Consider the following 10,986-nt stretch of genomic DNA (forward strand, 5'->3'; position numbering starts at 1 on the left):
TGTTTTGGGGAGGAGGATGTGGGTCCTGGGGGTGCTGGCACCAGTGCTGGGGTAGGGAGTGGTTTGCAGAGAAAGGTGTGGGAGGTGGAAGGGGGGGAGGTAAGGATGGAGGCACAGTGCTGGGGGGATTTAGGAATCTGGGAGGGTCATTTCCAGCTTCTGAGGGCAGCCAGGGTGGGATGGCCTGGTGATCCTGGCAAGAGGGGTTCACAGTGGTACTGGTGTGAGGGTCCCATTAGTGCCTGTGATCTGGGTAATCCCAGTAGAGGGTCCTGATGGCCCCAGTGGGGGAGCCTCTGGTGGTACTGGATGGGTGTCCCAGTGATGCTGGTGTGTGGGTACCAGCGTGGGGTGCCTGGCAAATCTGTGGTCCCACAGTGGTACCAGTGTGGGGGTCCCGATGATCCCAGCAGGGAGATCCCAGTGCTACGAGTTGTTAGGACTTGTCCCTCGAAGGTGAGAGTAACATGGGCAGATTAGGGTGAAAGGACTCTTAATGATTGGTGTTTATAAGTATATATGTGTAGGGTTTATTTAGGTGGCAATGGAAAGCAGGTTTGTGGGTGTTTTGGTCATTATTATCTACAGTAATACAGCTACATGAAAGCATAAAAAATGTTACTTTAAAGAAATGTCTTAAGAGAAAAGAGGAAAAAAGAACTGAAAGATAAGGGAAAAAAAAACAAATCACCCCTGACAAATCTTGTGACTTGGTTGTTGCAATAGTTGTCCCTTGGTCGAAGTGATGGTCTAGATCTGTCAGCGGTGGGGGAGGAAGCCCACAAAACACAAAGTCTGATGGGTTAAAATGCAGTCAGGCTCTGGGGGAATGCCCAGGTTTCAGTCCTCTGGTGAAAGGTCTCAGAAATGAGTCTGGGAACGCTTCGGGGCTCTTTGATGCTCAGTGATCTCCTTTCAGCTGCCTCTCACGGCGGCGCAGTTCAGCCTTCCTTCCTCCGGAGGGGAAGCATTAGAACTGAGCCAGTTGTGCAAGGGAGAGCCAGAGCGTGACGAGAAGGCCGATTGCGCCTTGCAGGATGCAGGCAGTGATAGTTCACCCCCTTTGTGTTATGCAGACTGGGCAGTAGCACCCCAAACCTCTTCTCTCCAGGGATGCCAATCTGGCCCCAGCAAAGCACCCCGGCTCCGGCACAAATGGGGGTTGTTTGGAGTAATTACTCACTGACAGTCCGGTCTCACACCGGTGCGGGGGTCCTGCTGATTGTCGCGGACGGTTTTCCGGCTCCGGGAAATGTTTCCCATTTCCGTCCTCCTCGGGGGTTGTTGCGGGGGTCCTGTCTCCGAGGGGCCGCTCCCCACGCGGTGCGCTGTGTCCCGGGGAACGGGTTTGCTGGGGGGCGGCGGGGCCGGGCCGGCCGGTCCCTCCCCGGGGCCGGGCTCTTCCTGGGGAAGAGGAAGTGCTGGATCCCGGCCGAGCCCGGCGCGGGGGGGGCACGGCCGGGTGGCTCCGAAGAGGGTCCGGCCCGGGGCGGTCCCGGGGTGGGGAATGCGCCGGCCCTGACTCAGAGGCAGCTGAATGGGGCAGGGGAAGGGGGGGTTTCGAAAGTACTTTGCCAGCCGGGTGCCGGCCACAGCCGCGTGTGCCTGAGCGGGCCGGCTTCCCACGGTCGCAGCCCGGTTCCGTCTCCGCAGCCGCCGAGACAGCGAGGCGACCTCTGCCCTCTTGTCCCCCTTTCCCGCCCTCACGCCTGAGGAAGCTCTCAGTGTCCCATCCTCATCCCACCCCGTTCCCTCCTGTTCCGTTCTGTCCCATCCCCAGGTGTGTGCGCTGACACCTCCGCAGCCCGGGCCGGACCGGGCGTCTCGGGGGTGCCATGGGGTCCCTGTTCCGCAGCGAGGAGGTTTGCTTGGCCCAGCTCTTCCTGCAGTCGGCTTCTGCCTACAGCTGCATCAGCGAGCTGGGGGAGCGCGGGCTGCTGGAGTTCAGAGACGTGAGTAGGGGCTGGGGGCCTCTTGGGGTGTCTGAGGTGAGGGGGTTCGGCTGGGTGGGCCTGGGTGCTCTGGGTTTGGGGTGCTCTGTGTCAGGGGGTTTGGTCTGCTCTGGTTTGGGGTGCGTGTTCTAGGGTGCCGTGGGAACAGGGAAGTTGGTCAGGCTGTGTTTGGTGCCTGGGCTGCTTGTTCCCCCGGGTGCTGAACCCCCCAATGCAGTGTGGGGCCATGCCTTGACTGTACCCCCGCAGCTGAACCCCAAAGTGAGCCCCTTCCAGCGGCGCTTCGTGGGCGAGGTGCGGCGCTGCGAGGAGATGGAGAAAACCTTCAGTGAGTGCCGCGGGCTGACTTTGGGGGGCTTCTCAGGGGACCGCCCGGCTCGGCCCCTCAGTGTGACCGTGTCTCCCCGTTCTCCAGCCTTCCTGCAGCAGGAGCTGCGCGCCGCGGGGCGGGTGCCGGGGCCGTGTCCCGAGAGCCCGCGGGCGCCGGCGGCGCGGGAAGCGCTGCGGGTGCAGGAGCAGTCGGAGCAGCTGGCGCAGGAGCTGCGGGAGGTCAGCCGGAACCACGCGTCCCTGCGCGGCCGCCTGCGGGACCTGCGGCAGTGCCTGCACGTCCTGCGCGAGGGACAGCGCTTCACCAGCCAGCCGGTGGGTCCGGGGGTCCCCGCCCGCCTGGGGGTGCTGCCTTGTGCCTCAGTTTCCCCCGGGCTCATCCCTCTGCTCCGCATCGCCGCAGGCCCCCCTGGGCACCCCGCCGCGGCCACCGGCGCTCTCGGAGCGTGAGCCCATCCTGGACCCCTCCGTGCACCAGCACCTCGAGCGCAAGATCAGGTGAGAGGGGGAACGCTGTGGGGCGGGGGTGGAGAGGGGCTCTGGGGCAGTGGTATGGCCGTGGGGCAGCTGGGAAACTGCGGCATACGGCTTGGAGATGACCTTTGGGGCAGCGGTGCAGCCATGGGGCGGTTTGCCTATCCCAGCACTGCTGCTGTGTCTCTGCAGCTTCGTGGCCGGCGTCATCCACCCGTGGCGAGTGACGGCCTTCGAGCGGCTGCTGTGGCGCGCCTGCCGCGGGTACCTGGTGGCCTCCTTTGTGGAGATGCCCGAGCCGATGGAGGACCCGGTCACGGTGAGGCAGCACCCGGGGGTGGGCTGGCACGGCTGTGGTGGCTGGGACACCAGGGTGACACGGACTGTGCTGTCCCCAGGGTGAGAGCATCACCTGGGTCATCTTCCTCATCTCCTACTGGGGCGAGCAGATTGGGCAGAAGATCCGCAAGATCTCGGACTGGTGAGTGGCCGTGTATCCTCCACAGGGAGGTTTATTTAGTAACACCCACTCTGGACCCTGCTGTGGGCCCGGGCTGGGCAGCCCTGACACCCCTGACACGGCAATGTCCCTCTGTCCCAGCTTCCACTGCCAGGTGTATACGTACCCGGAGAGTGAGGCCAGCAGGACGGAGGCCATTACCAGGCTGCATGGGCAGATCCAGGAGCTCAGTGTGGTGAGCTGGGTGCCATGAGGGGATGTGGGGGCCACGCTTGGATTGCCATCCCTGACACAGGTGCCCGCAGACGCTGGAGGAGACGGAGAAGTACCTGGCGGAGGTGCTGGACAAGGTGGCGCAGGTGCTGCCCACTTGGCGCGTGCAGGTGCAGAAGATGAAGGCCATCTACCTCGTCCTCAACCAGTGCAGCTTCGATGTCACCAAGAAGTGCCTCATCGCCGAGGTCTGGTGCCCTGTGCGGGACCTCACCCAAGTGCAGGAAGCCCTGCGCCAGGGATCTGTGAGTGGCTCTGTGTCTCCATGTCCTTGCACCAGGGATTGTTCAGTCTATCCATGTGCTTGTTCTGGGGTTGCTCAGTTGTCGTTGTGTCAGGGGTTGCTCTGTGTTCCCATGTCCTTGTGCCTGGGTTTCTTGGTGTCCCACGTTTTCATGTCAGGGGTTTGTTGGTGTCCCCATGTCCTCATGCCAGGGCTTGTTCTGTGTCTCCATGTCCTTTTTGTGGGGTTGCTCAGTGTCCCCATGTCTTCATGCCAGAGGTTGCTTGGTGTCCCCCTGTCCCCATGTCTTCATGTCAGAGGTTGCTTGGTGTCCCCGTGTCCCCTCATCATGATGGAGCATGTGCCAGGCTGGGGGGGATTGTGGGGTGGGTGCCAAGACCAAGCTCTGGGTGCTGGTGCCAGGAACGGGGGTGTTGTGGGCTGGATGCTAGGGGCAGGCTCCACATGCGGGGCAGGGGAGTGCCAGGGGTGCCAGGATCAGGTTCTGGGTGCTGTTCCCGCAGTACCAGAGCGGCTCCAGCGTGGAGTGCTTCGTGCAGCGCGTCCCCACCTCGGAGAGCCCCCCCACCCTCATCCGCACCAACAAGTTCACCGCCGGCTTCCAGAGCATCGTGGACGCCTACGGGGTGGCCAGTTACCAGGAGGTGAACCCCGGTAAGGCCCCCTGGCACCCCCTGAGCCCAGGGCTGAGAGGGGACGCCTCGTGTAACACAGTCCCTGTGTCCCACAGCACCCTACGCCATCATCACCTTCCCCTTCATCTTCGCCATCATGTTTGGGGACGTGGGGCACGGGCTGCTCATGTTCCTCTTTGCGCTCTGGATGGTGCTGTACGAGGACAGCCCCCGCCTGCGGCAGGGCACCAACGAGGTGGGGGCACCAGGGAGGGGTGGCATGCAGTTACAGACATGGGATGGCGTGGGGGAGTGGAGCGGGGTTGGAGGTGTGGGACATGGTTGGGGATATGGGATGGGACTGGATGATACAGGATGGGGCTGGTGGCTCGGAACAGGGTTGGTATGGGTCAGGGTGGTGCTGTGGGAAGGGAGTGGTGTGGGGCAGGGGAGGTGGTGTGGGACATGGGAGCTGTGTTTGCCCCCCCTCCTAGATCTGGCTGATGTTCTTTGAGGGGCGCTACCTCATCTTGCTCATGGGTGCCTTCTCCATCTACACCGGGTTCATCTACAACGAGTGCTTCAGCAAAGCCACTGCTATCTTCCCCTCTGCCTGGAGCGTGGCCACCATGGCCAACCACTCCTCCTGGAGGTGGGGTCCCACCCCTGTGCCCCCTGCCCGGGTCCCCCTCTCCCTGCTGGCACTGACACCCCTCTCTCTGCCCCCAGCGCTGCGTACCTCGCCACCCACCCCTCGCTCACCCTGGACCCCAATGTCACCGGTGTCTTCCAAGGGCCATATCCGTTTGGGATCGACCCAGTGAGTGTCCCATGGGGATGACAACAAGGTGGAACCCTCTGTGGGTGCAGAGTTTCACCCACCTTGTTTGTGCCAGATCTGGAGCTTGGCCGCCAACCACCTCAACTTCCTCAACTCCTTCAAGATGAAGATGTCAGTGGTGCTGGGCATCGTGCACATGGGCTTCGGCGTCGTGCTGGGGGTCTTCAACCACGTGTGAGTCCCTGGGCTGCACCCACGGGCTCTGGTCATGCTGAGGGGGCTGGGATTGGACTCACCTGGGTGGGATGGGGTGGCAGCTGGGGTCCTGTACCCCTGCACCTCAGTGAGTACCAAGGATGTGCGTGGGTGGGAAGGGACAGGCTGAGCACGGCCAATGTCTTCCCACCCAGGCACTTCCAGCAGCGGCACCGGCTGGTCTTGGAGTTCCTCCCAGAGATGATTTTCCTCCTGGCTCTTTTTGGCTACCTGGTCTTCCTCATCTTCTACAAGTGGATCAAGTTCAGTGCTGCTGAGTCCATGGTGGCCCCCAGCATCCTCATCCACTTCATCGACATGTTCCTCTTCACCTCCAATGCCGAGAACCTCCCGCTCTACCCGGGGCAGGTACCACCCACTGCCCTGGCAGACACCTACTCCCTACCCTGACTGGGAGAGTGGGAGTCAGGAGTGGGGGTAGACCCCAAAATGCTGTCCTTGTGCCCCAGGTGCCAGTGCAGATGGTGCTGGTGGTGCTGGCGCTGGCGTCGGTGCCCGTCCTGCTCCTGGGGACGCCGCTGTACCAGTGGTGCCGGCAGGGTGCCCCGAGGACGGTAAGGCCAGGAGCTGTGGGGGGCTCCGTGGGGGTCACAAGGAGGTCTCACTGTGGGTGCTGTCCTGGTGCAGCCGCTGGCCACGGGGGAACAGGAGCCGCTGCTGGAGGGGCAGGAGGCTGGGAACTCTGTCAATGCCATCACAGAGGATGTGGAAAGAGGAGGGCACAGCCCTGACGCCAAGGTGAGGAGCATCCAGGCGGGCTTTGGTGGTGGGATGAGGGTGTCTATTGTCCCAGCTGATGTCCCATGTCCCCTCCCTCCCTGCAGCACGTGGACTTTGCTGAAATCTTCATGCATCAGGCTATCCACACCATCGAGTACTGCCTGGGCTGCGTCTCCAACACCGCGTCCTACCTGCGGCTCTGGGCGCTCAGCCTGGCACACGCCCGTGAGTCCCCCTGGTACCCCTGTCCCACTCAGAGCCAGGCAGACCCTCACTCCCCCCTCCTGCTCTTGTCCCTCCCTTTCCCAGAGCTCTCCGAGGTCCTGTGGACCATGGTGATGCGGAATGGCTTCGTGGGGCTGAGCTACGTGGGCGGCGTGGTGCTGGTGCCCGTCTTCGCCGCCTTTGCCGTGCTGACCGTGGCCATCCTGCTGGTGATGGAGGGGCTCTCTGCCTTCCTCCACGCCCTGCGCCTGCACTGGTGAGCCCCCTAAGCTGATGGGTTCCTGGGTGGGTCTGGAGGGACGTGACAGGCCCCCCAGAGCACTCCTCAACCTCCTCTTCTTGCCAGGGTGGAGTTCCAGAATAAATTCTACGTGGGTGCCGGGTACAAGCTGTGCCCCTTCGCCTTTGCCCCGGACACCTGGGAGTAGCCGTGCCAAGGGGATTCCAGGGGCTTGGAACATCGGCTGTGCCCTAAATTCCCCCCCACTGGACCCCTGGAGCCTCCTTGGTGGTGAATAAAGCCATCCCTGTGCCTCCCCCCAGCTCTGCGTTGCCATTGCTTGGGTAGGAGGTGCAGGGGGTGCTTGGGGGTGCCCCCGTCACTGCTGGCTGTAGCCAAAGGTGGGGGCTGCAGTGGGGCCGTAGGTGCTGAGCTGGGGGAAGGCGGGCAGGGGGTAGGGCAGGGTGCGGGGTTTGGCTCCCACACAGACACCAGGGGGGCAGGTGAGGGGCTGGAAGGTGGGGGCAGGGAGCTCGGGGAAACTGGGGGGTGCTGCTGGCGGTTGGGGGGCAGCAGCCAGAGCCCCGTGGCTGCGTGGAGCCCCTGCAGGGGGGAGAGGCAGCAGCAGGGGCTCAGCCCCCCCTGCAGCCCCCCTACCTTTCTCCTGCTTCTCGGGCAGCGGGGTGGCCCGGGCGCGGGGCATTGCCCCCAGCAGGGACCCTGCCGGCACCCCACACCTGCAAGAGACGTGGGGTGGGGGCTCAGGGAGGTGACATCCTCACCGTGGTGGGGGGACAACGTCCAGGCTGCCTTACCATGGCTCGGGGTCGCCGTCCCGAAACCCCTTGGCAAAGGGGTTGCTGGCGATCTTCAGCTGGGTGATCTGCGGAGGGGAGCGGGGTCAGGGAATCCCTGGGAGGGGCCCCAGTTTCCGTCTGGCTGGTGCTCACCCGGTGGTTCTGGTAGGCTGTCACTGCCATGAACTGGGTCTCTGGGAAGCTGAAGGACTTGAAGTTCTGGTGGGCGAAGCGCTCGCTGTCGCGCCGCGGGTCCACAAAGACGACGTGGAAGCGGGGCTGGTAGCGGTGCATGGAGTTGAGGATGATCTAGGGGTGGGAAAGAGGAGGTGGCTGGAGCCTCCCAAGCAGGGATGCATTGTGTGTCCCCACCAGCCAGCCTGCAGCAGGGTCCTCACGTGGCCGTTGTCGTCCAGGAGGTTGTTGGTCAGCTTGAGCTTGTCGAAGGACACGATCTGCCGCATCCACTGGGCGCCCTTGGCGGGGGAGTCGGGGTGGAAGTGGACGCGGCCAGGAGCTGCTGGCTCGGCCCGGCCTGCCGCCAGCCAGGATGAGCTGTGGAAGGCGTATCTGCAGGGCAGGGAGGGGCTCAGCACCCCCAGATCTCATCCCCTGCCCCCACCGCCCTGTCCCCACCTGTATCTCTTGTCATCCAGCGGGATGAAATCCATGAGCAGGACGTAGTCTGCCAACGGATCCAGCCCCGAAAGCTTCACCTGAAAGGTTGGGAACATCCTCCTGCACAGGGAGGGGGTGGGAAGGGGGTGCCCCCACACCTCTTTGCAGCTCCCCAGGCCACACCGGTTCCCACCTGCCTGCCTTGGTGACGATCATCTCAGTGCCCAGGCGGTTGAACTCCTCCCAGAGGCTGCCCATCTCAAGCCGTGCCGCGGCGTGGCACACGTGCCGGTTCTTGCCGCCAGCCCCCGGCCCCTCGCCAGCCCACCCGAGGCCGGGGGTGCATGGAGACCCCTCACCCGGGCCCCCCAGGAACGCTGCAGAGGGTTGAAAGGATGTTGGTCTGGGGGAGCAGACCCCGTGCAAGGCCACCCCATCACACCCTCCCTCCATGGAGATGGTGGCAGGATCAGGGTCTCCTGTCCCCTACCACAGTGAGATTTTATCCCCGTCCCCCCACACCCCAAACCGCCTTGGGACCCCCCCACTGGGTGCAGGGGCTGTTGTTGTGGGTGGGTTTTACCTGCCATGGGTGTGGTGGCAGGGCAGGCAGTGTCCGTGGCTCCGTTCCCCGGCATGGTGGCAGTGGGACCCTTCAAAGCCCCCTCCCAGCGCAGCGCCGGCTCTGCAGTGTCCCTGCAGCCTGCCGGGGGTTTTATGCCCCAGCTCGGGGATGGAGAGGCGGGGGCTGGAGCCGAGGTGGTCCTTGGGGGCTGGAGCACGGCCCCCTTGCCCAGCCTGCCTTCGCGTCTTGACATGGTGATGATGGACGGGAGGTGAGCGGTGGCACCACTGGGAGCACCCCCAGTCCCCAAACAGGGCTTGGGATGCCCCAGGCTGGGCAGGGACATCTTTCTTGGGGTGTTCTTGTCCCTCCATATCACAGATCTGAGCGGGGGGAGGTGGGGGCTCCCCCAGGCAAAGCCCGTCTCGGTACGTGGCCGTCACCACCTGAAATTGAAAACCACGGTGAGGTGTTGAGGCATTGGCAAAGATCCACTGCTCCAGCAGAGCCTCTGCAGTCCCAGAGGGAGGAACGAGCTTCCCCCTCCCCATAACCCCCCCCAAGGTGGGTCCAGTCTCTGCCCTGGTGCTGGGACCCCTGTGCCCCTCACTGCAGTGACAGCAGGAGATGGATGGGGACCAGCAGGCGCCGCGGGGCTGAGGGCTCTTTGTGGGAGGTGACAGACAGTGGGATGGGGCAGACAGCCGGAAAAGCAGAGGAATTGCTCCAGAGCCCCCCTACTCCCCTCCAAACTGCACTGGGGCCATGGATGCTGTCTCATAGCACACCATGGAGCATGTTCTAGAGGGATGAGGGGTGCTGAGGCTCTGGGAGAGGGTCTGGAGGAGCAGGGGATGTCCTTGTGGGGATGCTGATGGCTTTCTGTACCTGTTGGTGTTCCAGTGACGGCAGCACTGGCCTGAACTCCCTCCCTGCTCTGCACAGAGCTGGACATTTTCCCTCAAGTGGGGCTCAGCCTTCTGTCCAGCCTTGTGTTCAGCACTTGAACATCATAACACAGAGGGGACCCTGTGGGGCAGCCAAGGGGGCAGCCAGGGCAGCTCCTGCATTTGGGACCAGGGCCAGGACTGATGTGAAGTGTGGAGGCACCACCTCCCCAGGTTCCCCCATATCCCCCACACATGTCCGTGCCCCGCGGGGCCGGCTCAGCCCCATCCATCTCCTGCTGTCAGCCGGGCCTGGCTGCGGGGCCGCTATCGAGCGCCAGATGAGGAGGTGTGAGAGAGGCAGGGCTGACAGCGGGCAGCAGGATGGAGGGGGCTCAGCCCTGGGCAGGATCACACCTGCCAGGGCTCATCCGCAGCTCCTGGAGCTCCTGGGTGGAACTGGATGAGCTTTAAGGTCCTTTTCAATCCGAGCCATTCCAGGATTCTCCAGCCGGTGAAGATGCAGGTGGGTCTCCTGAGCCCATGTTGAAACACATGGTACAAAATGGCTTTTCAAAATGAACTTTTTTGGTCCCAAATCGGAGCCAGAAAAAATGTCAAAAAAGGTAAGCAGTGAATCTTTCTCAGGGTGAATAACTGCCCCAGACAGCAGGACAGGCTGGACAGAGCTGTGGAGGTTGTGGTGGCCACCAGGATGGAGCAGGAGAGGAGCGTTGGCACACAGTCAGATGACTCCCTGCAATGAGCCTCTGACTCAGCTGGAATGGGGAAGTGAAAGCTGCTTGGGGGGCAGTGAGGGCAGAAGAGGAATTGGCCCTGTTTCACAGGGAGCGGTGAGCAGCCGGCACGGCGGGGTCAAGAGGGAAGTGAGAAGGCGGGAAGTGACAATGCTCATTTCTGAACCAGAAACGTGTATCTGTTAGGTAAGAGTGGGCAACTCTTGAGCAGCAGTTGGCTCTTTATTTATTTTTTTTTTTTTTCTATAATTTTTAAAGCCCTGATTGAGAAAAGAGGAAGAGAATTTTAGAAAGTAAAGTTGTACCCTGGAAGTGTCCAAGGCTGCTTTGGCCAGAGCTTGGAGCACCCTGGTCTAGTAAAATGTGTCCATGCCCATAGCAGGGGATGGAACTGGATGATCTTTAAGGTCCCTTCCAATCCAAACAATTCCAGTTTCCATTTGCTCTAGGGAATGTGTAGTATGAAAGAAAATTTATAATTGCTAAGATAAAGCAATAATTTCCTTTAATATGTCCATTACTTAATGTATTTTCCTGTCCCATGTATGATGATTAAAGGATATATTATAAAAATATAATTATATGTAACTAAAAGGTCATGTAGAAATAGAGAAGAATTTAAAAAACCTTTCAAACTCAAGTCTCCAGCAAACCAGTTTGGTTTTGCTTCACTCCTGCTGACACCACTGTGCACGTGAGCAGCATCGCTCCTGTGGGCATCCATTCCAGTGTGCCATGGGGATCCCAGCCCTAAAACCCCAGCATGGATCCCAAGGCCTCTGGGGAAGGCTC

The 10,986-nt window shown here is 61.8% G+C and overlaps 2 protein-coding genes across 2 annotated transcripts; one reads left to right on the forward strand and one right to left on the reverse strand.

The window, feature by feature from the left end:
- Nucleotides 1–1,417: 1,417 nt before the first annotated feature.
- On the forward strand, nt 1,418–6,891 carry TCIRG1 (T cell immune regulator 1, ATPase H+ transporting V0 subunit a3). The gene is made up of 19 exons (XM_064715181.1): nt 1,418–1,952; nt 2,202–2,280; nt 2,368–2,597; nt 2,686–2,780; nt 2,949–3,075; nt 3,155–3,237; nt 3,358–3,451; nt 3,522–3,734; nt 4,237–4,387; nt 4,464–4,603; nt 4,842–4,999; nt 5,077–5,167; nt 5,244–5,362; nt 5,539–5,752; nt 5,854–5,958; nt 6,032–6,142; nt 6,229–6,349; nt 6,434–6,605; nt 6,696–6,891. Exons 1-19 carry the CDS (start codon nt 1,836–1,838, stop codon nt 6,775–6,777), a joined length of 2,502 nt encoding a protein of 833 aa, XP_064571251.1. The 5' UTR covers nt 1,418–1,835; the 3' UTR covers nt 6,778–6,891.
- A 57-nt stretch (nt 6,892–6,948) lies between these two features.
- TBX10 (T-box transcription factor 10) lies at nt 6,949–8,622 on the reverse strand. The gene is made up of 8 exons (XM_064714916.1): nt 8,568–8,622; nt 8,178–8,361; nt 8,003–8,104; nt 7,765–7,936; nt 7,520–7,675; nt 7,385–7,452; nt 7,227–7,306; nt 6,949–7,172 (listed from the first exon to the last, which is right to left on the reverse strand). The coding sequence occupies exons 1-8, from the start codon at nt 8,620–8,622 to the stop codon at nt 6,949–6,951; spliced, it is 1,041 nt and encodes a 346-aa protein (XP_064570986.1).
- Nucleotides 8,623–10,986: the final 2,364 nt, after the last annotated feature.

Source organism: Zonotrichia leucophrys, chromosome 5 (genome assembly GCF_028769735.1).
Source record: "Zonotrichia leucophrys gambelii isolate GWCS_2022_RI chromosome 5, RI_Zleu_2.0, whole genome shotgun sequence".
NCBI lineage: Eukaryota > Metazoa > Chordata > Aves > Passeriformes > Passerellidae > Zonotrichia > Zonotrichia leucophrys.

Bases quoted from the DNA above. Each gene is read 5' to 3' on its own strand.
- TCIRG1 (XM_064715181.1), top strand. From the start codon at position 1,836: ATGGGGTCCCTGTTCCGCAGCGAGGAGGTTTGCTTGGCCCAGCTCTTC. The intron at 2,781-2,948 runs GTGAGAGGGGGA...GTGTCTCTGCAG, and splicing joins CACCTCGAGCGCAAGATCAG to CTTCGTGGCCGGCGTCATCC. The intron at 5,363-5,538 runs GTGAGTCCCTGG...CTTCCCACCCAG, and splicing joins CTGGGGGTCTTCAACCACGT to GCACTTCCAGCAGCGGCACC.
- TBX10 (XM_064714916.1), bottom strand. From the start codon at position 8,622: ATGCCGGGGAACGGAGCCACGGACACTGCCTGCCCTGCCACCACACCC. The intron at 7,676-7,764 runs GTGAGGACCCTG...TCCCACCCCTAG, and splicing joins TCCTGGACGACAACGGCCAC to ATCATCCTCAACTCCATGCA. The intron at 7,173-7,226 runs GTAGGGGGGCTG...TCCCCCCTGCAG, and splicing joins GCCCGAGAAGCAGGAGAAAG to GGGCTCCACGCAGCCACGGG.